Raw genomic sequence first — 26524 nt, forward strand, 5'->3', positions numbered from 1 at the left:
TGGAAAAGGTAAAGTCATTTTCTACTCAAAAGTGTCGTTTCTGAAGTGTACACTGTTACCTTTGCACTTAGCAATATTGAATCGAGCCTATGTGAATACATTTAACTTTTGAAAAAAATAATAGGTAAAATGGCAAACTTAGAATAACAATCATTATGTTACTGTCAGGATCAAAATGAATGGTAGAATGAAATTCCCTGTCTTTCAGTGTGTCATTCTGATCATGGCTGTTTGCTAAGAGTAGATGTTTTTTGGTAAAACTTTTTATTTTATATACCAAAAAGATTACTGTGATAAACTAGGTACAGCATCAAGTTTTGAGTCATTAGTTCGTATCTCTGCATTTATCAGCTGAATTTAGACTTAGGTTTTCTTTAATGTAGCTTTTAGCCAATGATTCCCCCAAATAGTGCTCTCCTTATCGAAAGGATTAGCTTCATTTCTTATCTGGTGCAGTTATACTGTATCCAAAAAGATACTGCCTTAATGGAGCTATATCAATAAACATTTAACTAGGTATTGTTAGCATTAATCTTAACAGCAATATTTCTTCTAATTTGAAAACAAAATTTTTAGGCCATAAGTAAATACCTTAATGTTTATGGAACACTTACTATGAATATGCCTTTTCTGGTTTTGGAGGTTTTTTTTTTTTAATATTTTGTGTTATTATTTTTCAAGTAAGCTCTACAGCCACCACAGGGCTTGAACTCACCACCCTGAAATCAAGAGTCACATGCTCTACCATCTGAGCCAGCCAGGTGCCCCTGTTTGTTTTTTTAAAATATGTTCATTTCATAAATTATAGAATTGTTGAAACATTTTGTATCTGAAGATTATCATATGTCTTTACTGGTACTTCTCAGTTACAACTTAAAGTGTTTTTTGTTGTCAGGATATAGTTTATGTAGTAAAGGAATGTAATTGCTTGCTTTAGGGGTATTTTCCAAATTATTAATAATGTTCATAAACAATATTAATGTTTTTACTACTTTATTTTTTTAAAAGATTTTATTTATTTATTCATGAGAGATACAGAGAGAGAGAGAGAGAGAGAGAGAGAGAGAGGCAGAGAGAGAAGCAGGCTCCATGCAGGGAGCCTGATGTGGGACTCCATCCCAGGACTTCAGGATTATGCTGTGGGCTGAAGGCAGGCGCTAAAACCGCTGAGCCACCCAGGGATCCCCTGTTTTTACTACTTTAAATACAGAACCTTTTAATGAGGCTTGAAGTTGGAGGAGGGAAAAGAAGTAGTGACATTCACATTTTATGTTCTTTCATCAGGCGGCGGATGAGCCTGCCTACCTGACAGTGGGAACTGACGTCAGTGCCAAGTACCGAGGTGCCTTCTGTGAGGCAAAAATTAAGACTGTGAAAAGGCTGGTAAAAGTTAAGGTAATTATTTTTTTTTAATGAAACCTGGATTGAAGAGAGTTGGAAAAGGGGAGACTTTAAATCAATATTTTACTGAATCATTACTTCACTTATTGACTCATTATTAGGTGAAAGCACTGTTACATACAAGACTATAGGGAAAGCACATTAAGAAATAAAGAACTCAAAATGAGAAGTTATTCCAAAATGCTTCTCTGAAAATACCATATTTATGAGACTTCCTTTTATTTGGCTCTCTGCTGTTGTGGCACACTTACTTAGGTTGTGATCTATTTTCCTCCCTTTCATAATGTTCAGGTAGAGACAATTTCAAGTGATTAGGAAAAATAATATAGTGGAAATTGTGTTCAAGACAGTATTAAGGATGATTTAAGAATTTTATTTTTAAGATGCTTTTATGACCAGAAAAAATTATTATTCCTGTACATTATTTGGAAATACAGAAAAGTACCAAAGGATTAATACCCATAGCTTAACTCTCAGAAGCTACTATTAATATTTTTGTCTGTCCAGTAGTTTTCCTATAAATGTTTTTAATAATCTTACTTGGATTACAAGTATAATCTTATTATAAACATCTCTAACATTACTGAGCTATGTAATAAAGTTGATGAATGTCCTCTTTGATACTACACCACAGAGATTTGATATGGTCTGTCAGATACTGTACAGTGCCTACCATAACACTATTATTATTGTTGTTGTTATTGGATCATGTTGTACTTTCAGTTTTGTAATTTGCTTTCCACTTCCATATCTGATCTTTTCCTACAAGAATTAAGCACCATAAAAGGAGGAAATGTTTGACTTGTTCTATCCTCAGTGCCTAGTGTAGTGCTCGATATATAGTAGGAACTCAAAATATGGTGAATGAATAAATGAACTGGAGGAGTTATTCTCTAAGTGTGGCCCTGGACTGGCAGCATCAACCTCATCTGGGAACTTGTTGGAAGTGCAAATTCTCAGGTCCAGACCCCAGACCTACTGAGTTAGAAACTCTGAGAGGAGAGTCCAGTGATTGTTTTTTAACAGGCCTTTCAAGAGTTTCTGCTGCATGTTGAAGTTTGAGAACTACTGAACTGGAAGAGTATGATTTGTGTTGTATCCATGATTATTATACGATTTCTGTTTAAATTTTGAACTGCTGATGAAATTTTTAACGTATTGTTACAATATAATTTGACATTTCTTTTTTGTTTCATTTGGCCTGTTTACCGTGTCAGCTATGTGAGATTTGATTACTAAATATTTACTTGGACTTCTTTGAGAATTTAAACTTTTTAATATTGTGGCTCTTGATACATTTATTTAAATCAGTACAGTGATTGGGGAGGTCTTAAACATATATTATGTAGAATTTCAATTTTCGTATTTGGGTACTTGCACTATATGAATGATTACACTGTATATTTGGGAGAATTTATAGTAAAAAGTACTTATTTGTAACTGAACTGCATATCATGATTACTTAGGTTTACTTTATAAAGGACCAACAGTGTTCTGGTTTTGTCTACCTTGCATGTGGTCAATAAAGTTTGATACTGTTTTTTTATATACTTTGTGACGGAACCTTTTATAACTTGTTGATAAGAAACAATGAAGGCAGTTTTAAACTTTTACAATAATCACTACAAATTATAAATCCTGTATAGTTCATTAATTCAGCAAACATTTATGAAGTGCCTATAATATTCAGTGACATTTGCTAACTGGTGGAGATATAGTGATGAAAAAGGATTCTAGCCCTCAAGGAGCTCACAGTTAATGACAGAGACAATAAACATAAGACAGTGTAGTAAGTATTAAAACAGAAGTAAGCACAGGATGCTAAAAACGCATAGATTAAAGACATCACAAACATGTTTTAAAAGTAACATGCAAATTACTGTGCAAAAATGTTTTCCAGGTACTCCTGAAACAGGATAATACTACACAATTGGTGCAAGATGACCAAGTAAAGGGTCCTTTAAGAGTACGTATGTTCTGCAGTTTAAAATCCGTAATGATAAATCACAAATACATAGCATAAATTATTGAATTTTACATTTGTAGATAGTTTTAAAATTTATAAGAATGCTAATCAGGAAACAAAAATACAAATGAAATGTTGTAATGAATTATATTACACTGGCTGTATCCTTAGTTTAGAAAGATAAATAAAAAAAAGAAAAATCATCTTACAGAGGGTAACTTAGTATATATAAACATGAGTTTTCAGCTACTTTTTGTTTTGAAATCTTGAATGCCTCTTTTTTTTTCATTGTTAGAAATATTTAGCCTGCTAAGTAATATACTAGTATCATAACTTTGATGAATCTTCTGTTGTTCTAACTTACCAAGTAAGTATGTTGCCTCCATAACTCAGTTTAGTGGGTACCTATTTTGTGTTTATTCCGTTTCTGGCCATTTGTTTATGTAATCTTTGTTATGTCAGAGTACCGCTTCGGTTAATATCTGATATACTGAAATATCTGAAGCTGGAAGGTCAGCTGGTCGGTCCATCCACTTCTCTCCAGGTGAACCTTTGTCTAAAAGATCCCTTAAATATGAATGCTGAATCCAATATTCAGTGTTTCTGTGAAAGAAAATTAAAGCTAGTCTTGCTCTTACGGTTTTTATGCTTAAATTGCACAGTTTCCTTGAAGGCAGTGTGATGTAGTACAAAAGCTCTGAAGTAAGATTTAAGAAACTGGGTTCTTATCATCTCATCTGATCCACAATTTCAATGTGTAAAATAAGGGCAATAATAACTAACTTACTTGTGCCAAAGCGTTTTGGCATTCAAATTGCATGATAAATATATCAACACTATAAATGATAAAGATCTATGTGAATGTATGGTAGAATTATCATAGATATTTTTTCTTTTTAATCCAGGTCATATAGTTGGGAGTGATTTGGTTTCTTTAAATTTGGTAATGAAATTTTGGGTTTGTTTTGTTTTGTTTTGTTTTGGTAATGAAATTTTGATGCTGTGTTTTAGGTTGGAGCTATTGTTGAAACAAGGACATCTGATGGATCCTTTCAGGAGGCTATTATCAGCAAGTTGACAGATGCTAGTTGGTATACTGTGGGTAAGTAGTTAATTTAATATATAGGACCTAACTTGGAGTTCCATATACCTTTATTTTATAAGTATATAGTGAATCACGTTGGCAGAGAAATATGTGTTCTGTCAGTTTACTGGATATAGTTGGCTAAAATTTTAATGACATCTGCTGCTAACAAAAATAATAATTACCTCTTTGATCACTTGTGGCTATTTCATCCAAGAATGTATTTCTTTTTTAGGCTGCCTAGATTATTTATTTTCAAGAACATCAAATTATATGGTTATTTTCTTCCATTAGAAAGTCGATACAAGTTAGTATTGTAAGTAATCAGACTGTTTTACTTTTCCTGTAATTACAATTAAGATTGTACAGTTGCAATCTTTTATTATATTGCTACCTGTTTTACATAAGGTAATATAGATGCTACCACAGAATTTAAAGAGTAAAAAATTCTGGCCAGAGTAGATTCAAATCTAGATGATCATAGCTTAAGTTTTGATTTTTGGTCTCGTCAAGTCTCCATAACACCTTTCAGGAAAGATATATTTACTACTAATGTGAATGCATACTTAACATTCCATACATAAGCTTACACTGGCTTTAAAAAACTTTATTGTAGTGAGCAGCAACAAGTGACTTAATACATGTAAGCTAAAACCTAAATGCAGTATATAGTTGCTGTCATTATATTGAGAATAGCAATGATTAACATTTCCACATCTCTTCTCAGTACATTCAACACAGTCCTGTGGATAATATCCAGCCTTTTGTTTTACTCTGAACATCTATAACATTTTTTGGTCTTTACATTTATGTCTGGTATAAGTGGTGTAATTATAGTGTGGTTTCCTTCATGAAGGAAAAGAAATAATCCTATAGGTTTACTTTTTTTTGATCCTGTAGGTTTACTTTTTTACGTGATTTGTTACTTTGGGTAAAAATCATTCATTTTCAGACAAATTACTGAAGCTGTGAAGAACATGCTTTGGTTAAAAATTCTACTTCCTGTGTCTTACTCTGTGACTTCTATTAGTAGTACCAATTTCTTGTATGTAACTACTGTTTTCTAACTATTTTTATTCTTCTTGGGCCTCCTAGAAATTGGTGTTGGTTCACATCGGTGCTGTTATTCTGAACTACGTATTTTTAGGAAGCTTGGTTGTGGCTGTTGGTAGTTGCTAGAGATTTAAAAACTAAGTTTAATGTTAACTGTTAGAGATCAAGTAAATACAATTTTACTATATTAAACTAGTGGTAAAAATTATAGGCATTCATATATGCAAAATTGTGGAAGATTATATAATGCATGTTCAAATACTTGTATTGCTTTCTATTTGGTATTTGATATCAAGGTTGAATTGATAGTACTTGTGCAGTTTTATTGATACAATGCTTCTGCTTCTGCAGAGGTGATAACTTTTCAGATTTTTGCATTTGGGGCTTCTGCACTCCAGAATAGCAGATCTTTATCCTCTATATGAATGGCGTTTTAGCATTCTAAAAGCTAGTTGCTACTGAGCATTCTCTATGGTGATTTTCTATGATAGGTAATTACAGAAGAAATTGTATAATTCTTGTTCTGAGAGATCTTAGAATCTTAATTGCATGTAATTTGTGTATCAGGCATTAGTGTACATAAGAATCATTGGTGCTTGTTTTAAAAAATGAGGATTTGAGGATTTCAAATCTCTTCAATTTAGTAGGTCTGGGGATGGCAACCCAAGAATCTTTCTTTTTATAATTACATTGGGTGAATTTAATGCAGGTAGTACACATTTAGTAAAATAGTCACTACTTGGAGAAACAGAGACTTATTCAGGAGAAATGTTCAAAATATTTAAGTTTTTTGCATCTGTGTAATGATAGCAAGTGACCTAAAAAATTTAAGATGCTAAAAAGCACTGTTCACTTTAAGTATGTTCAATATAGTATTCTGCTATAATGAATATTTAGGTATTGAATGATGTATCCCATATAAAGAATGAATTGAGTATAATGAGGTTTAAAGATGTCAAATAAAATGTGTCCTCTCTCACAGGTCCCGTGCCTTCTATATTTTTCTTTAATTGAGTGATTACTATCTGTTGAGTTTAATTCCTTTTTTCTGAAATTTTTCTTGATTTCTAATTTCTATTGAAGTATTATATAGGTGGATCAGAAAGTTCTAGAAAGTATTAATGATCTCCATATCAATTTTTTATTTTAAGAGACCTCAAAATTTGACTATTAAAAATGAAAGAAGAGGATACCATCCTACTGGCTTGGCTCAAAAAAGGGTTATGATCATTGGTGATCAAAAGTTATCGAATGAGTTTGATAATATATAATGTGTTTTTTCCTATGATAGCTAAGTAACCAATTTTGAAAGAGATTATAGGTCTAATATAACCTAATTTTTAAAAATCTAATAAAACCTTTTCCTCTAATGTTGAATAATAAATAGCTCCAGTTTATGGATCTTTTTCGTTTTTTTTTTTGAGCCTTGGAAATAGTTCCTCTTTGTATCATAAAACAGTGCTTCCTAGCATAGTTTATTCATTTCTCAGTTCTTTGCAAGAAAGGAAAGGAGCCTGTGATACATGAAAGTGTATAGTTATCCTTCTGGTCATTCAAAAAGTATCAAAATTAGGATTGGAATTTGTATCTTCACTTGAATGTTGCCATTAACTCCTGGTAGATACAGCTGTCAATAACATGTTCTAAAACTACTCATCTTTCCCTTTTTTGGAATATAAAAATAACACATTGGCGGGCAGCCCAAGTGGCTCAGTGGTTTCGCACTGCCTTCAGCCCAGGGCATGATCCTGGGTCACGGGATCGAGTCCCACGTTGGGCACCCTGCATGGAGCCTGCTTCTCCCTTTGCCTGTGTCCCTGCCTCCCTCTCTCTCTCTGTGTCTCTCATGAATAAATAAATTTAAAAAGTCTTAAAAACCACATTGTACTTGAAAAATGGGAAAATGTAAAGGACAGAATTATTATTAATTTTAGTAATTTACGTATAAAATGCATATGCACATATATAATCTATCAAATTTTACACTACAATGTATTTGATTATGGGGTGCCTGGGTTACTCAGTTGGTTAAGCGTCTGACTCTTGGTTTCCACTCAGGTCATGATTTCAGAGTCATGAAATTGAGTTCTGTGTCGGGCTCTGTACTCAGCATGGAGTCTGCCTGAGATTCTCTCTCCCTCTTTGCACACACACACTATCTAAAAAAATTATGTACACACTATCTAAAAAAAATAAATAAAATCTTAAAAAAATAAAATCTATTTGATTATGTTTTTTTGTGACAAATGCTTTTTTTAAGACTCAGGATTTTTTCATGCCATATAGTTATGTTTTGTATGTCAGTTGGTTCAGATCTCATGGAAGTTCTAGTTAATAGAGTAGAAGAGGTTTGGATTAAACTGGTGAAAGGACTGACTTATGTAGGAAGTGCTGCAGGCTTATAAGGCTTTTTAATTCATTTAGAACCTCTTATGGCATGTCTTTTTTTTTTTTTTTTTGGCATGTCTTTTAAAAACCAAGTCGACCACAAATGTTTTCAAAACCAGGTGGTTATTCCACTGACTAGAAAATAATTAAGAAAAAAGTACTAAGCAAACAGAAATCTATCCGTTCCTGTAATACACTTTAACTTATTTAAATGGCCTTCCATAAGAATTAGCATTCTTATGATATTTTGTCAATTTCATTATACATTTGAGTGCTAATTTCTGGAGTTTTTGACTTTGGTTGCAGAGGGACTTCTGTATCACAGATGATTTTATGTAACAGAACCATTGGTTATACCTAAGATATGTAATTTTAAAAATTCTATTATGTGAAGTATGAACATAAAACTGTATATATATATGAGTATTTTATTATAATTGCTTTACACAGGTATAATATTTTTTGGTAAAGTGAAAATTCTTGACTTTCTCTCCTATGTTCATTTTTTTTTTTTTTTTTAAAGATTTCATTTACTTATTTGACAGAGCACAAGGAGGAGGAATAGCAGAGGGAGAAGGAGCAATAGGCTCTCTGCTGAGCAGAGAGCCTGATGCGGGGCTCAATCCCAGGACCATGACCTGAGCTGAAGGCAGACGCTTAACTGACTGAGCCAGCTAGGTGCCCCTCCTGTGCTCATTTTATGCCTCTGCTTCATACCTCTTTATTATGCATTTTGATCTCCCTAATGAAACTGCAGCCTTCTGATTCTCCATTTCTTTGTTCGTTCTTTCTTTCTTTCTTTCTTTCTTTCTTTCTTTCTTTCTTTCTTTCTTTCTTTCTTTTTATTTATGATAGTCACACACACAGAGAGAGAGGCAGAGACACAGGCAGAGGGAGAAGCAGACTCCATGCACCGGGAGCCTGACGTGGGATTCGATCCCGGGTCTCCAGGATCGCGCCCTGGGCCAAAGGCAGGCGCTAAACCGCTGCGCCACCCAGGGATCCCCTTTCCATTTCTTTATAAAAGAAGCATAGTGATTCCTCCCTTGCAGAGGCTGTTGTGAGGATTAGGACATGATAGAAGCTTAATAAGTGATAACTTCATCTCTCCAAAGATATAATTAGTTAATTTACTGTTATCTTACTATCCTCCAGCATCTAACAGTGCTACAATCACAGGTGGAGCTTTTGTATTTAGTAGTTAGATCCCTGTTTCTTTTGTTTCTTTTAATTCTAACAGTTTAGAGTTAGGCTTTATGTGTTTATTTGCATAGGCATTGTTTTGTCTAGTAAGATCAACATTAGCTTTATCATTCTCCTCAAATTAAGTTTTAGTATCTATATGTAACATAAAAATAGAGATACCACTTTTTAAAAAAAGATTGTATGTATTTATTTGAGAGATAGCAAGAGAGAAAGTGAGAGCACAGCAATGGGGAGGAGCAGAGGGAGAGGCTGAGCAGGGACACCGCCCTCCCCATCTCCAGGTAATCTCAGGATCCCAAGATCATGACCTGAACTGAAGGCAGATGCCTAACCTAGAGCCACCCAGTCACCCCTAGTGATATCACTTTTGTACTCTTCTGCACTCAATAGTCTATTCAGATGCCAGTTTTGGCAAGTATAAAACATTTCATAGAATTACTAAATTCTTTTTTTTAAAAATATTTTATTTATTTATTCATGAGAGACACACACAGAGAGGCAGAGACACAGGTAGAGGGAGAAGCAGGCCCCACGCAGGGAGCCTGACGTGGGACTTGATCTTGGGACTCCATCCTGGGGCTCGATCCTGGAACTCCAGGATCACACCCTGGGCCAAAGGCAGGCGCCAAACCGTGGAGCCACCCAGGGATCCCCGAATTACTAAATTCTTATAGTCTGGCTTTTTCACTCTTGGCATGCTGTAGTATACATCTTGAACTAAAAAGAACTAAATTTACTATATACACCAGTTACTTATTTCACTCATCAAATTGCCAGAGTCACTCTTTAATGCCTACAGTTTTGCTGTTCTTTATATGATACTTCTAATATTAAAGTTTGAGAGGATGCTTCATATAGGTGGAACTTCCTCATGATTTTGATAGTCAGGGATGTCATGACTGTTGTTGGGGTTTTCTGTCTTTCAGAAAATCTTGAATGGTTATATAGCTTTTCAAACTTGTTTGAAGTCAAAACAAAACAAAAAAAAACAAACTTGTTTGAAACACTTAAATACATACCTTTTTATAGTTTTAGGTGTTAAAAAATAAATTTAATAATTTAAAATTACTAAATTTAAAAATTTTAATTGTTTCTCTTTGTTCACTTAACGTTGTAAGTGTTCCTATGAAAAACTGTAAAATTGTTGTTGGTACCACAGTTCCCTTTGAGAAGTTGTTTTTGGATCTTACATTACTTCTATCCATGATAAAGTATTTTGAAGTGAAATGCATTTTTCCCTTAAAAAAATCTGATTTATTTCAAAGTGATTATTTAAAAAATGAAAAAAAAAAGCTAAAGATATTGTTAATTTTTTATCAGAACATTTGATTTGAGGCTGCCATTGATTAATGATGAAACATTGTGGAAAATATTTTGTTGCATAAATTTGATATTATCGATTAGTCTTATAGTCTCATTTTCTTTCCTCATACCTCCACTTAACTGCATGAGTGTGTATATACATTGTTAACATCTTTTTCATATTGTAGGCATTAAGGAAAATTGGCACTTCTAAGGTTCTATTATTTAATATAATTATGGATATTAATACATGAATTATTTTACGTTTGGTACAATAATTTCGTGATCTTGAATTTTTAAAAGAACAGTGGTTTATTTATTAGACCTTAGGACACCTCATAATTTGATTACAAATGTTTAGAGCGCTGTTAATCACGTGTAGATTAGTAATGTAATTGTTGGAGGATGTTGTGTTTTATCCTGTCATTGTGTCTGCAGGTGGTCATTAATTTCTGCATCGTTGACAGTGTATAACACAGCTCCTCTTGTGGCAACATTATGGTTCTCTGAATATGTGCTTCAGGAACTTTTCATTTTCTCTGCATTGGCTCCTGCATGTAAAAGAATTTAAACTAGATGTCTTTAGTCTAAGACAAGAACTGACTGAGGTAGATAAATACTGAAAAAGTTGAGTGCTCTTACACATAAGTTCTTAGCATGAGAAAAATAGGTTTATGATTAAATATTATTAAAGCAAAGTGATTTAGAATTTCCCTTTAACACTAACTTACTCTGTTACAATGGAAAAACAGCTAAAATTATGAATATTAGGATTAAATCTTAATTATTTTTGTGTGCATATGCTTTCCTGTATAAATGTTATTTTCATAAGATACACAAACATTTATTGATTTTTGCATTATAAGTACCTGAGGTAAGGATTCCATCTTTTTATGTTTTATTTCTTCATAATGCTGGGCAATCAGGTGTCTTTTGAGAGCATTTTCTTTTTAATATACTTTGTAAATGTTAGATGTTAAAATAAGAGTACATTTCTGAAAAGTTAAACCTATAAAAATAAATAGCTAGTTATATGGAGAATAAAAGTGATAAAATGTTAAACTCCTTACCCCCATTTCCCTGAAATATGTAAACAAAGTTACCATGTAGTATGATATTTTTTAAATGTAGGAAAAATAAAAGCTTTTGAGGAAGCTTCTGTGCAATTATAACTGACTTTTTTGAATTAAAAACAATTTCATCTTTCTGATATTTCCTTGCTTCAACCTTTATTTCTACACTTCTTATATCCTCCTCTAGCAAAAGAAAAAAGTTTAGGGCATCTGGGTGGCTTAGTGGTTGAGCATCTGCCTTCAGCTTAGGTCATAGTCCCGGGGTCCTGGGATTGAGTCCTGTATCGGGCTCCTTGCAGGGAGCCTGCTTCTCCCTCTGCCTATATCTCTGCCTCTCTCTCTTTCTGTGGCTCTCATGAATAAATAAATAAAATCTTAAAAAAAAGAAAGTTTAATCTTATGACTTTAGAATTTGGCAGCCAGTACTTCTACTATAGTAAATTATCATTTAAATAAGTGGAAGAGTCCAGTAATCCAAGAAGCGTGACCTGAAGGCAAATAGTTTCTGGAAGTTAGAGATACTTCATTGATAACTGCTGGGAACAAACTCTTAATACTTTTTTTAAAACCAGATTTTTGCTCATTCTTGTAGGATTAAAGATAATTTAATAATCTGTGTTCTGATCAGACTGCTGATGGTTTCAAGAAGGTGGTTCTGTAGTGATAGAAATTGAACAAGTGAATGGATACACAATAAGCATTTGAGGGCAGTCATTTAACCTACATCTGTTTGGCAGCTACAGAATGAAAAATGTAGTATGTTCATTTTAAAAAGTTTTGCAAAATAACAAATAATGTTCTTACAAATAAATATTAAGCCCTAGATAAATAGCAATAATAGCATCCTCTGCAGTGGAGTTTTTACTTACTGTGCATAAATTCTCTGGTATGTCTTGCTTATTGTAGTGTTTGATGATGGTGATGAGAGAACACTGAGACGCACCTCACTTTGCCTAAAAGGAGAGAGACATTTTGCTGAGAGTGAGGTAGGGTGACTTCGATGGGCTTTCTGGGTTGAATAACTTCCAGTGTTGGGGCACCTGGGTGGCTCAGTCGTTGAACATCTGCCTTTGGCTCAGGGTGTGATCCCAGGGTCCTGGGATCAAGTCCCACATTGGGCTCCCTGCAGGGAGCCTGCTTCTCCCTTTGCCTATGTCTCTGTCTCTCTGTGTTTTTCATGAATAAATAAATAAAATCTTAAAAGAAAAAAAATAAAATAAAATCTTAAAAGAGTTTAAAGAAAAACTTCTAATGTCAATGTCAAGGTAAAATGTGATTTAGTCTGTTGTTCCTTATCTAGACACTTGACCAGCTTCCCTTAACAAATCCAGAGCATTTTGGAACTCCAGTAATTGCAAAGAAGACAAACAGAGGAAGGAGGTCCTCTCTTCCTGTGTGAGTGTTTTCATATACAGTAATGTTACAATTATTATAACATTGAACAAACAATTTTTCTAGGATGGCTAAAATTAATTGTGCAGGTATCTTTTCCATAGTATCATGTATCCTTATGTGCATTTTACCTTGAGCAGATCTTGTTCTTAATTATTCCCATAACTTTGTCCAAGAATCATTCACAACTCCTGTTTCAAAAAGGCTGTTTTTGTCTTGAGTTACTTTGCCAAATTCCTTAATTGATACAATGTTGTTTTTTTCTATTTTAAGTGAGTATATATATATATTTTTTAACTTTTTTATTTCAAGAACATTTCAAACTTAAAAACTATACAATAAACTTTTGGGGCACCTGGGTGGCTCAGTCAGTTGAGTGTCTGATTCTTGGTTTTAGCTGAGGTCATGGTCTCAGGGTTGCGAGATTGAGCCCCCATGTTGGGCTCTGTTCTCAGCATTTGTACACACACACTCTCTCCCTTTCATTTGGTCTAAAAGTAAATAAATCCTTTAAAAAAGTAAACTTTCATACACTCATCATCTGAATTCACTAATTGTTTAAATTTTTTGGCACAATTGCTTTATCATTCATTCTGTAGGTACATATTATAATTATTTTTTATTTAGTGGTAATTTTAATTGGCCAAACTATATGGGAGGATATTGCAAGCGTCAGACCTACCTTTAAACACTTTAAGAATAAGGAAATTCTCTTATGTAATCAATATATTTTCAAATTCAGAAAATTTAACATTAATGGAATGCTATTATGTAATAATATATAATCCATATTTCAAATTTTGCTACTTGGTCTAATAGTAGCCTTGATAAGTATCCCCTGAATCCAGGATCCAATCCAAGACCATGCATTACATCTAGTTTATATGGTTCTTAAACCTCCTTTAATCTGGAAAAGTTCTTCAGCCTTTTTTTTTTTTTTTTGGTCTTTTCATGACCTTAACATTTTTGAAGAGTACAGGCCAGTTTAGTAGACTTTTCCATATTATATATATAGGTTTGTCTGCTTATTTTATTGTCTAGGTAACTTAAGTTAAACCCTCACATGTTTCTTAATGAGACTTTTCATAACCTGTTAGGAAATGAGAGTTACATTACCTGGCATCTGGCATATGTAAAACGTAGAAGAACAGTCTCTTTAAAAAAGAAAAAAACATATCTAGCACAGAAGGTACTTCATGGTAACATAATTAGGCTTTTCAGTCCCAGTTGCTGGTTGGCATAAGAACTGAGTCCAAATCCTCATTCATTTAGTGACAAGGACTCAGAGTTACCATGGACTACTTTGGGACTAGAGAAGTTATCGATCTCTTCAGTTTCAATAAGAATGGTTCTTGGGCAGCCCCAGTGGTGCAGCAGTTTAGTGCTGCCTACGGCCCAGGGCGTGATCCTGGAGACCTGGGATCGAGTCCCACATCAGGCTCCTGCATGGAGCCTGCTTCTCCCTCCTCCTGTGTCTCTGCCTCTCTCTCTCTATGTCTATCATAAATAAATAAATCTTTAAAAAAATTTTTTTCAATAAGAATGAAGACACTACTAGTCTGAAGTAATCTTCATTAGAAATTGAATCGTACATGTTAAATTCACACCACTCTGACTCTCTCAACAATGGCTTATATGAAGATCCTGATAGAGTTATTCTGACTTTTAGTAATGAAGATGAAAAGGAAGAAGAAAGTAGTGAGGAGGAAGATGAAGATAAGCGACGTCTCAATGATGAGTTATTAGGAAAAGTTGTAAGTGTGGCATCTACATCTGAGAAGACTGATTGGTATCCTGCTTTGGTAAGTAGGAATTCTTTGCAGAATTTATCAACCATTTAAAATACTTTTTTAAGGGGGTACCTGGCTGACTCAGTTGGTTTAGCATGCATCTCTTGATCTCCGGGTTGTGAGTGCAAGCCCCATGTTGGGCATGAAGTCTAGTTTAAATTAAAATAAATAAATAAATAAATAAAATATTTGTTTAACATGGATTTTTCAAAAGCATTTAAAATATTTTGAAAGTATTATACAAATTTAATTTGGATTTTATTGCAAAATTGAGCAACTGTACTTAGGTCCCACATACTTCACTGTCTTCTCTTATTATTTTGTATAACCAGTTATTGGGATCTTTCTTTTTTTTTTTTTTTTTTTTTAAATTGGGATCTTTCAGCTCTTCCTTCAAAATATGTCCAGTGGTCTCTTTTTACTCTATTTGTATTATTATTTTACACTTGATTTATGGTAATTACCTCTGAGTTCTCTTAATTTAATTCCTGAACTTTTTGCTAAATTCAGACTATTTTTCTAAAAGCAACTTTTATAGAGAAATCAATTTTAAAATACTGATTTAATCACGATAGTCACATTCTCCAGAAAACCCCACCAAACTTTCACTGACTGCCTAATGGATCAATTCTGTACTCTTTAGATGAATATTTGAGGCCGTCCTAGCCCTTTGTTTCCCATTTTCAGTGTATGCTCTGTATTCAGGTTCTTAACTGCTCCGTATGTAAAATACTTCATTTTTCTAAACCTTTATACCCTTGTTTTATGTATGTATGTATGTATGTATGTATTTATTTGTATTTTAAAGATTTTATTTATTTATTCATGAGAAACACAGATTGAGAGAGAGGCAGAGACACAGGCAGAGGGAGAAGCAGGCTCCATGCAGGGAGCCCGACGTGGGACTCGATCCTGGATTGAGTGTGATGGTGGGCTGATGGTGGCGCTAAACCACTGAGCCTCCCAGGCTGCCCTATACTCTTGCTTTAAATTAGTGTTTACTAAGCATATGCAGTGAATTCAGTTGTAAGTTCCTTAGAAGAAAGAGAAATATGAATCTTGTAACACATTGCTCTCAAGAATCTTGTTTACATGCAAGAGATTACATAGCAATTAAAAATTATATGGTCCTTTTTATTTTTTAAGTAGTCCTTTTTAATTCTTTTATTTTTTTTTTAATTTTTATTTATGATAGTCACACACAGAGAGAGAGAGAGAGAGAGAGGCAGAGACACAGGCAGAGGGAGAAGCAGGCTCCAAGCACCAGGAGCCCGACGTGGGATTCGATCCCGGGTTTCCAGGATCGCACCCTGGGCCAAAGGCAGGTGCTAAACCGCTGCGCCACCCAGGGATCCCAGTCCTTTTTATTTTATTTTATTTTATTTTATTTTATTTTATTTTATTTTATTTTATTTTATTTTATTTTATTTATTTTATTTTATTTATTTTATTTTATTTATTTTATTTTATTTATTTATTTTATTTTATTTTATTTTATTTTATTTTATTTTTTTTTAAATTTTTATTTATTCATGATAGGCACACAGTGAGAGAGAGAAAGGCAGAGACATAGGCAGAGGGAGAAGCAAGCTCCATGCACCGGGAGCCCGACGTGGGATTCGATCCCGGATCTCCAGGATCATGCCCCGGGCCAAAGGCAGGCGCCAAACCGCTGTGCCACCCAGGGATCCCAGTCCTTTTTATTTTTTAAGTAGGCTCCATGCTCATCATGAGGCCCAGTACAGGGCTTGAGCTCATGATCCTAAGATCAAGACCTGAGTGGAGATCAAGAGTTGAATGCTTAAGCAACTGAGCTGCCCAGGGTGCCCCTGTATCATTTTTTAAAACTTGGTGCAGACACTAGAGTAGAACAGGAAGTATTGGGGAAAGGAAAGATACACCTAAACTTTGGAAATGGCAAGTCTTGATGGTTGGTAGGGAAATCTAATCTTTGCTTACTCGGGGAAGGAATGAAAAAAAAGGATGGGCAGGAAAATTATTTCATGAAAGGAATCCATAATACTTGGTTATACCTGTCTCCATTTTCTCCTCTTTCTTTCCTCTTAAATGTCCTTCAGTTCAGCTCAAGTCATACCCTTTCTGCAGTCTCCCCTAGCCCCTCTAACATAACTATGTCCCTTCTCTGAATTTTATTTTCTGAATTTTCAATTTTGATATTACATATATCTCCAATAACAACATTGGCACAAAATATGTCCCAAATTAGATCCTTTAAAGAACCGAAGCCATTTTTTTTAAGGTTTTTATGTGCACATAAATATGTTATTCAAATGCTATGTATAGGGATCCCTGGGTGGCTCAGCAATTGAGTGGCTGCCTTTGGCTCCAGGCATGATCTGGGGTCCTGGGATCGAGTCCCGCATCCGGCTCCCTGCATGGAGCCTGCTTCTCCCTTTGCCTGTGTCTCTGCCTCTCTTGATGTGTCTTTTATGAGTAAATAAATAAAATCTTTTAAAAAAAAATGTTACATATAATAGATTTACTTTACGTGAGAAAAGTCTGAAAATCCTTAATTTCTTCAAGAGATGACATGTATAAAAAGGAAATCCGAAAAGCGTTCATGAAGCTGGTGCTTTATAACCACCTTGAGCCTTGATGGATTTAAAGTTAGTTAAGTAGAGCTTCTTTAGAGGACTTTCTTAGAGGGAACAAGATAAGAAAGAGCAGAAAAACAAGAGGTTTGTTCGTGGAACTATTTGCTCTGGGAATCCATTTTGGCTAAATATTAGATATGAATAAGGGAATCATAGGAAATAAGACTGGGAAGATAATTGGGATCTAGGGCAGAAGGGTACTTAAAAGTTCAATTAAGGAATGTGGCCATAATTCTGCATAGAATTTTCCAGTAACACTATTTGAGATGCATATTTGAGATGAATATTAATGAGGTGCAATAGTATGTTGAGTAGATTGTTGGAAAGACTAGGGATGGCAGGAATCAATTTGGAGGCCAATTTAGTGGTTCACAGGTTGAGGTAATTAGTCCTGGACTGAGCCTGTTCTTCCTTTAAGACTTAAACTTAAGCCTTTGCTACCGTACCTTTTCCATCCCTGGGTTGGGTTAAGTCTTCTTCCTAGGTGTTTTCATATCTCAGTACTTATCCTCCATAGTGTTCTTTTTGTGTTTATCTCTCCATTATTCTGTTAGCTCCTTAAGGACAGACACAACTCTATTATTAGTATAGTGGTGACCAGCACCTAACAAACAGATAATCATTTACTGCCATCTGATGTTAAGACAGCTGATATGACTGCCAAGAATTTTTATTTTATTTTACTTTTATTTCTTAAAGATTTTATTTATCCATTCATGAGAAACACAGAGAGAGAGGGGCAGAGACAGAGACACAAGCAGAGGGAGAAGCAGGCTCAGTGCAGGACTCGATCCTAGGACCCCGGGATCATGCCCCGAGCCAAAGGCAGACGCTCAACTGCTGAGCTACCCAGGCGTCCTGACTGCCAAGAATTTTTAATTATCTGGATATATACCGTTTAATATGAGAGCCATGAGTCCTAAGTGACTGTTTACATTTAAATGTAACAATTAAAATTAAATAGAATCAAGAATTCAGTTCTCTCAGTTGTACTAGCCACATTTCACATGCATAACAGTGCAGATATAGAACATCTCTATCATTGCATAAAGTTCTGTGGATGGTGCTAGGTTGTAGCAGAGAGGCTGGTGTTAGTGGTGGTAGTGAGCAGGTAAATTTTAGCAGTGTATTAGTGGTCTTTAATATTAAGTGCTATAGAGAATGTCTAGAGATTAGCTATTTACTAATGTGAAGGCATATGTTATTTTTAAAAGTTAAGAAATTGAGATCCCTGGGTGGCGCAGCGGTTTGGTGCCTGCCTTTGGCCCAGGGCGCGATCCTGGAGACCTGGGATCGAATCCCACGTCGGGCTCCCTGCATGGAGCCTGCTTCTCCCTCTGCCTGTGTCGCTGCCTCTCTCTCTCTCTCTGTGATTATCATGAATAAATAAATAAATAAAATATTAAAAAAAAGTTAAGAAATTAAAAAGTTCTTTACTCAGATTTTCTTTGATTTGTTTTCATTACTAAAAATTGTAATACTTTGGTAAGAAAGGGAACTTAGGTGTTTATTTTAGAATTTAGGTGTTTCTTTTGAACAAATAGCAGATTTCAAAATAGATCTTTTTTTAAAAAAAAAATTTTATTTATTCATGAGAGACACAGAGAGAGGGGCAGAGACATAGGCAGAGAGAAAAGCAGGTTTCCTGCAGGGAGCCTGATGCGGGACTCAATCCCAGGACCCTGGGATCATGACCTGATCCGAAAGCAGGCAGTCAACCACTGAGCCACCCAGGTGCCCCTCAAAATAGATCTTGATTGAAGTGTATTTAAAAAAAATTATAATATGCTGGAGTGCCTGGGTAGCTCAGTCAGTTAAATGTCCAGCTCTTGATTTCAGCTCAGGTCCTGGTCTCAGGGTCATGAGATTGAGCTCTGAGTGTGGATTCTGCCTGAGATTCTCTCCCTCTCCCTGTGCTTCCCTTGTCCTCACATTCTCTCTCTCTTTCTCTCTCTCTTTCTCTCTCTCTCTCTCTCTCAATAAATAAAATGTTTTTAAAAAACTATAACATGCCGAATTTTCATCACAGATCTTATGTTTTACTTTTGGACAATAAATGAATTATGTAGGTTAGAATAAATCCTAATTTTTAAAATGGTGGTCACGGTGTAATTTATATTGTATTAACTATTCATTGTATAATCTAATGACTGAATAAATATCTAGAAAACCAGTATGCTAAATTAAAAATTACAAGGCAGCCTTCTTTTTTAAGTAATTCATTTATAGTGGAAATTACTGACAATGAAACTATTTCTTACAAAATATAATCCATTTGAGAAGTGAGGGGGAATCCAGAATTACTCTTTTCAAAAAATTATGTATTTTTTGAGCAAGGGAAATTAGGAACCAATCTGTTCTTATTTTATATTTCAGGTAATATCACCCAGCTGTAATGATGACATCACAGTGAAAAAAGACCAGTGTTTAGTTCGATCATTTCTCGATTCTAAATTGTGAGTCACTTAATAGTGTTACATTGGGAAAAAGAAAATGAACCCCTAAGCGATAGACTCTTCCACAGTCCAAGCTTTATTTTTAAAAGTCTGATCATTTCATGGACTGAGAGAAATCATTACATAATATGCTTTGCTTTTGTAATGTAAGTTATTTCCTGAAAATTTTTATGTAAAAACTAAATAATAATATGTGAAAATAACATTTAAAAGTTTTATAAAGCATGGTATTGGTTGTTTCTTCAATTATAAATATTTGGTATTTTTATTTGTGTACTATTGCATATTTTGAACTATGAAATTTTCATAGAATTTTCTTAGAATATTACTAAAATAATTATTTTGACAGTTTTTCTGATTAAGTCACATTTTTAGAAACGTTCTTTAATCTCAGCTTTGCTTTGTTTCCCAAAAAGGATGTTAACAAAAACATTATGTGCGTGTGTATGTGTGTGTATGAACGTAATTCTCTGTAGAAAATTTAATATATCTTACAGTGATAAAACTATTTTAATATCACTTATTTTTATTTTTTACTAAACTGAATAGTAAATTTAAGAAACAGATCGAAATGGACATTGTATATTCGTTCCATAAGGAAAATATCATGCTGATATAATCTACCCCATACTGTTTGTGAGAAGGTTGCATAAATTAAAATATTAAAAATGTGAGGCCTTTTGATTAGTGTATTTTGAATAGATGAAATCTTAAGAATTAAGATACTGGGATCCCTGGGTGGCGCAGCGGTTTGGCGCCTGCCTTTGGCCCAGGGCGCGATCCTGGAGACCTGGGATCGAATCCCACGTCGGGCTTGCGGTGCATGGAGCCTGCTTCTCCCTCTGCCTGTGTCTCTGCCTCTCTCTCTCTCTCTCTATCATAAATAAATAAAAATTAAAAAAAAAAAAAAAGAATTAAGATACTCACTTTGCCTACATTACCTCTTGCCCTTCATTAATGATTAGGATATACATGGTCTTTAAAAACATTTTATATGCCAAAATTATTTTGATTTTGAAGTTTGTGTTTTTCTATGTGTTAATCATTTCAGTGACAATATTTATTTAATAATGGTTTCCCTCTCCTTTATTTTTCTCTATAATTAGTTATTCTATAGCAAGAAAGGATATCAAGGAAGTAGATATTCTCAATCTACCTGAATCTGAGCTCTCTGCTAAACCAGGTAAAATAGGACTGAATCAATCCATTCATTATTTCATGATGTGGGTGTAAATGGCAAATAGTGACTAAACCAAGACTGAATATTCTTTGGTGCCATTTTAATTGTTTAGAGTTAATATCTATTCTGATTTGATGGCTGTTTTTTAATGGCTAGGTAAAATATTTTATAATATTTAAGTTTTCATGTTTTACTATTAATATTTGTAAGAGTATGTTTTAGAGTAATAAACATTAATATAACATGAATTAGATATGTTGATGTCTACTGTATCATTTTATAAGGGACAGCTGAATTTGAGTCCAGATCTTCTGACTCTGAATGTTATACTATTATTCTATGTTGCTAATTCCATAACTGTTTATTCTTAGGGCTGCAGAAAGCAAGCATCTTCTTAAAAACTAGAATTGTTCCTGATAATTGGAAAATGGATATAAGTGAAATTCTTGAATCATCCAGTAGTGATGATGAAGATGGTCCAGCTGAAGAAAATGATGAAGAGAAGGAAAAGGAGGCCAAAAAGGAAGAGGAAGAGGTGGTAGGTGAAATTTTACATTTGTAACATAAAGACATTTAATGCTCTAAAATAAAAATTAGTGCCTTTGTATATTTTCCCTCATTTAGATGCCCTTTATTATTTTTGTTTTTTTCTAGCTCAAATTGATTTGGGGATGGTGGACTCTTTGAATTCTAACTTAGTGGGTAAATCAGAACTAATTTTTTTAGCAGATAAAAGGTTGCAAAGAGGGGCGCCTAGGTGGCTCAATCCGTTAAGCATCTGCCTTCAGCTCAGGTCATGATCCCTGGGGTCCTGGGATCCAGTACCTGCTCCTCCCTCTCCCTCTGCCACTCCCTCTGCTTGTGTTCTCTTTCTCTTCCTCTATCTCTCTGTCAAATAAATTTTAAAAATTAAAAAAAGGTACAAAGAACTTTTCAGGTTAATCAAGTACAAACTTTCCAAATAACATTGGAGAAAAGAAATGTAACTTTTAGGTATATTACATGTGTTAACTCATCTAAAGTGTTACCATGTGGAATAACTGATATTATCCTACTTTAAAGGTGAGGAAAGTGAAAGTCACAAAGGTTAAGTAACTTTGCTAAGGTTTTATAACTCAAATGTGGAGTACAGGGATTTGAACCCCGATCTGGTCTGTCTGAACTTGGAAACTTCACTTCTTTCAGATATTGCACAGTATCTCAAGGAGAGTGGGGATTAAAAAATCCTATCCAAACTGAAGGAATATTTTATTTGGGAGTTTGATAAATCATAGAAGAGATTGTTTTTATAAGTGCTAATGATTTTTTGGTAATATTATGTCATTTAGGATATAACCCTGTAATTGTAGGAAATTATTCACAGACTACCACATAATAGCTTATATGAATATTGTTGTCTGTTTATTCAGCAGTGTTTTGTCAAGTGGGTAAACTGTCCAGTATATTTTTGGTTGTTATGAGGTAAAGAGACCTAGGGGCAGACAAAGAGAATGAATTTACCAAAAAGAAGACCTTATTTGAGCATGAAAAATATTTGCTTGGAAAACGTGGAATGCTTGTTTCTGTTTTACGTATACAAATACGAATTTATGAAATGAGTATACTTGTATGTGTTGAAGGGCATACGATATTTCTTTCCTTTTACTTCCCCTGCAGTATTTGGTTTTTGCACTCTGAAATCAGAATGGCGGTTCATACTTACAGGCTGCCTACAGAGTTGCCATAGTAACGTGCTGTTGGTTTTAAGTGAGCATGCTCGGAAAGACAGGAAGGTTTAGCAGAGGCTTGGCAGGTTGCCAATGGAGGTTTGCCAGATGCTTTGAAATGGGCTGTCTTTCTTTTCCTTTCATGTAATGTCTGATTTTTATGTGGAAGAGAATGTAAGTAGTGCTGTATAACCCTGCGGATGCTATGCCCTAAGAGGGAAAGCAAATATTTGCAAGTCAGACTGAAAAATGTTCAGACACTGTACTGATTAAGTAGAAGGGGAATCTAACCATTTTGCATTTGAAAGAAAATGCAGCATATAGGTAAGATTTTTTTTCTAAAATATATTTAGTTACCATTTTGATTGCCAAAAACGGGGTTAAATAAGAATTTTAGGTGTTGATGATGTGGCTAATAATGATAGAACTCATAAGCAAGCGTAATTGTTTCTTGTAAAAGAGACAGTAGGAGTCTATTTTTAGAATATCAGAGGATGAAGGCTATTTTTCTGAAACATAAGGTAGATTTTGAAATGAAAATGATGATGAGACAGTTTGGAAAAATTCAGAATTTAGAGTCTAAATATTAAATGTGATTTTTGTATTTTATATGTATTTATTTATAGATTATATGTTTTCAGGGTAAATAGGCCACATTTTCAGGGTGTGAACTGTTGCAGACTGGTTTTGCTTTTTTTTTTCTTAGAGAATTAGCATTAGTTAGGATCTGATACTGCCAAATATTGAAAAAAGATTATTTTTGCTAATAGTTTTAATTGGTGTCCCTTTTAGAATGCATTTTCTTTACTCCCCACCCCCCAAAAAGCAAACCCTGAAATTTTAAACAAAGAGAGTAAAAAGAGCTTTGTAGTAAGGTTGGAAAAGATGGATATAAAATAGTAAATAGTAAATAGTGTTCTTATTATAGCCATTAATTTCATAAAAATCATAGCATTTTATTCAAGCTGTTAGTAAATGTTAGTAAAAAGGAATGAAGAACAGAGGGAAGCTCTGTTACCTATTGTTTGCAGGTAATAAGTAAAGAAATTTAAAAATGTAAGGATCTTTGTAAGGGATAGTATCATCTTAAAATGTGTTACTTAAATTATGAACCTGTTAAATATAAGTTGAAAAAGAATGCTTTTTATCTACTGAAAAATAAAAGCAGAATTAACAACATTTAGTCACTGAGTTGTCTGTTAATTTAAATTATTTTCCAGATGATCAGTTTCATAGCATATTCTTTATTGAATTACTTGACAGAAACTAATTCCTCTTTTTTTCTGGTCATAGAGGTAGATTTCTTGAGTGAGATTTTGGTTGCTTTAGAAAAAAAAAAATCAGCTGCATTTCTTGCTCTTGAATTTAAGACTTAGTTGCTGAATCATTCTAATTTGTCTTGAACAGTAATTTTTAAAAATTTAATGTACTGATAAACTGAAAAGCAGTTTAGTCTATACGTAACAAAGGAAAAAAAGTGGATATGGTATAAAATTAATTAAAGTCTGATAAGACAGGGCCTACCTGGCTTAGTCATTACAGGCCTTTACTACATAGGTGAGGCTAAGCTGTGGTATTACATTGTAGATCATATTCTCCCTGAAACGTAATAATGCTATGCTTTTCATGAAAATTTAATGTGGCTTTATAATGATAAAAAGGTCTTTAACATTCTGAAAACCACTATAACAGTACTTTAGCTTATCATTTGATGTTTGTAAATTTTATGCAGTAGAATCATACAAGTGTTAGATACTTGTGCAGTGCTAATGGACAGTGGACATTTTCATATTTGATGCTTTGAATACCCTAAAATAGCCTAAGTAAGATTTGAGATTCATGGCTTTACCATGGAGGATCATCTTTTTTACTTAATATTATTTTGAATTCCTAAGCATTGGTAGGTCAGGATTGGAATGCAAGAAATATGTTTCATACTGTTACTGGGTAGGAAAAGACTTGAGAGTCTGACAGGAAGTAGGTCCAGTCTATATTGATGACTATAAATTTTAACCTGTTGGTAATTATATTGAAAATAAGCCCTGGAGAATATTTTTGTGGGTATTACTAAATGTCTTTTGTTAAGAAAATTTTGTATTAGAAAAGATACTACTGATTTCCTTTTGAGCTTTGAAATTGATTGAAAAGTCCATGTAAATATAAGTCATGATGTCAGTTAATTCACTTACTTCTTATATACATTCTGGATGAATGTAGGAGAGTTGTCTAAGGATAAAGTGAATGGGTGAAGACATTAAAGGGAATTTGACTAGTTGCACCTCTTTTGTCCTTTTAGTTTGATATATATAGCCTTATGTGTTGGGCCCTTTCAGAAATTTCTTCTAATTTCATAATTAGTAATGAAAATAAGAATTTAGTGAATTTTTATAAGAATGCTCTTTTTTTGCTTGGAAATACTGATACCCGTTTCTCCAAACTGAATTTTCTAGGGATCACTATTTTATCTGTTGCTTAGATTATATTCCACTATTATAAAAATCATAAGTGCTTGTGGTTTTTTATTCATAGAAACTGGAATTTTTTTCTTAATGTGTAAGTCAAGTGTTATTTGTATTTACGTTGTCTTGTAAAGCCATTTGTTAGTGATCTTGCAAGATCATTTTGGGTATAAATGTACAGTAAATGCTTGATAACATGGGAAAATTATGCTAAGTTAATAAAATTTAAAGAAAAATTTAAAGGTAATGTTAGTTATATCTAATAACTCCAGCTGTCAGTTACAAGTTTCTAAGCAGATCCTGCAAAGTTAACTTTCAATAAATAATTGAAACTTTAACTTGGATTCAAATGTAATAACTTACTTGAAAAAATCTTGAAGTATAGCCTATTAAGCAAACAAATGTTCTGTATTTAGCAAGATCTTTCCTCACAGAATTAGAGTAAGACTACCAAATTATTCACTTAATCAGATTAATGAGGATTGCACATTTGCACACACAATTATAGCTACATTTGTATATATTTCAAAAAAGTCACTTCTCAGAATAAATTATTTCATAGTTGTGGTAGCATGAAAGAGGGTTGACTGAATTTAAAGCCTTAGATGTGATAGTATCCAAAACATGGCTTGATTGTTTAAAAGTAGAATGTAGGTACCTTTTCAAGTAGGGGGGCGGAAATGACTAGTCTCAGTCAAGTCTGTGTAATACAAGAGTCCTGTAATAATTTGTTTTAAGGAGGTTGTTGTCACTGTTTTCTGAAACTATAAAACAATGTCTTACCATATAATGAATATATCATGACATCTTACATGTTCCCTGAATTTTTCTATTTCAATGTACACAACAAGGAAGAATGATGCCACTCTAAATTTTATAACTACCAACTTTTGCTGGGCCTTCAACACTATGAGTCAATTCCCAGTTTCTGTGATCAAATCACTCTGTCCTCCAACCCTGCCCTACTCCACTCCAACTTCAGAAAGAAATTAGGAGCATCAAATTGGGAGCATGCATTACACTTTATCAGCCTGCTCTCCTTCCCTTAGGTATAAAATTGATAATATGATGCCCTCTTCTGTATGATATGAGTCCCTCAGTTTACACTCTGGATCTCATTCCCTTTTTCCTTAGCTTAGATTATGAACTATCTCTTCTTTCCAATATCTTTATTCTGTTCTGTTGTTTCCTTCTTATCAGTTTTTAAAAGCACACTTCCATCTCTCCACCCTTCTGACAACCAACCCCTCCACATACTGTCCTCTCTCCTCACCCTTCTGACCAGATCATTGGTCAGAAAAAGTATATACACTTTTATTTCCTGACTTCCTCTTCACTCTTAATTCACTATAGTGTGTCTTGCACTCCCACCACAGCTAAAACAACCAATGACCTTCAACAGATTTTCTGTACTAAATCCAGAAAATTTTTGTCATGATCTCATTTGACTCCT

General features: G+C 33.9%; 1 protein-coding gene across 4 annotated transcripts in view; it reads left to right on the forward strand.

The window, feature by feature from the left end:
* ARID4A (AT-rich interaction domain 4A) overlaps positions 1 to 26524 on the forward strand; it is a 68112-nt gene that overhangs the window by 2224 nt on the left and 39364 nt on the right. For all 4 annotated transcript variants that reach the window (XR_005363313.1, XM_038544824.1, XM_038544826.1 and 1 more), the window contains exons 3-11: positions 1285 to 1395; positions 3302 to 3367; positions 4379 to 4469; positions 12380 to 12459; positions 12774 to 12868; positions 14535 to 14667; positions 19647 to 19726; positions 20833 to 20909; positions 21278 to 21444. Coding sequence is in view for 3 of the 4 variants with exons in the window: in XM_038544824.1 (XP_038400752.1) it covers positions 1285 to 1395; positions 3302 to 3367; positions 4379 to 4469; positions 12380 to 12459; positions 12774 to 12868; positions 14535 to 14667; positions 19647 to 19726; positions 20833 to 20909; positions 21278 to 21444 (900 nt within the window). In the remaining variant the exon portion in view is untranslated. The remainder of the gene's footprint in view (positions 1 to 1284; positions 1396 to 3301; positions 3368 to 4378; positions 4470 to 12379; positions 12460 to 12773; positions 12869 to 14534; positions 14668 to 19646; positions 19727 to 20832; positions 20910 to 21277; positions 21445 to 26524) is intronic.

This window comes from Canis lupus, chromosome 8 (assembly GCF_011100685.1).
Source record: "Canis lupus familiaris isolate Mischka breed German Shepherd chromosome 8, alternate assembly UU_Cfam_GSD_1.0, whole genome shotgun sequence".
NCBI classification, from domain to species: Eukaryota; Metazoa; Chordata; class Mammalia; order Carnivora; family Canidae; genus Canis; species Canis lupus.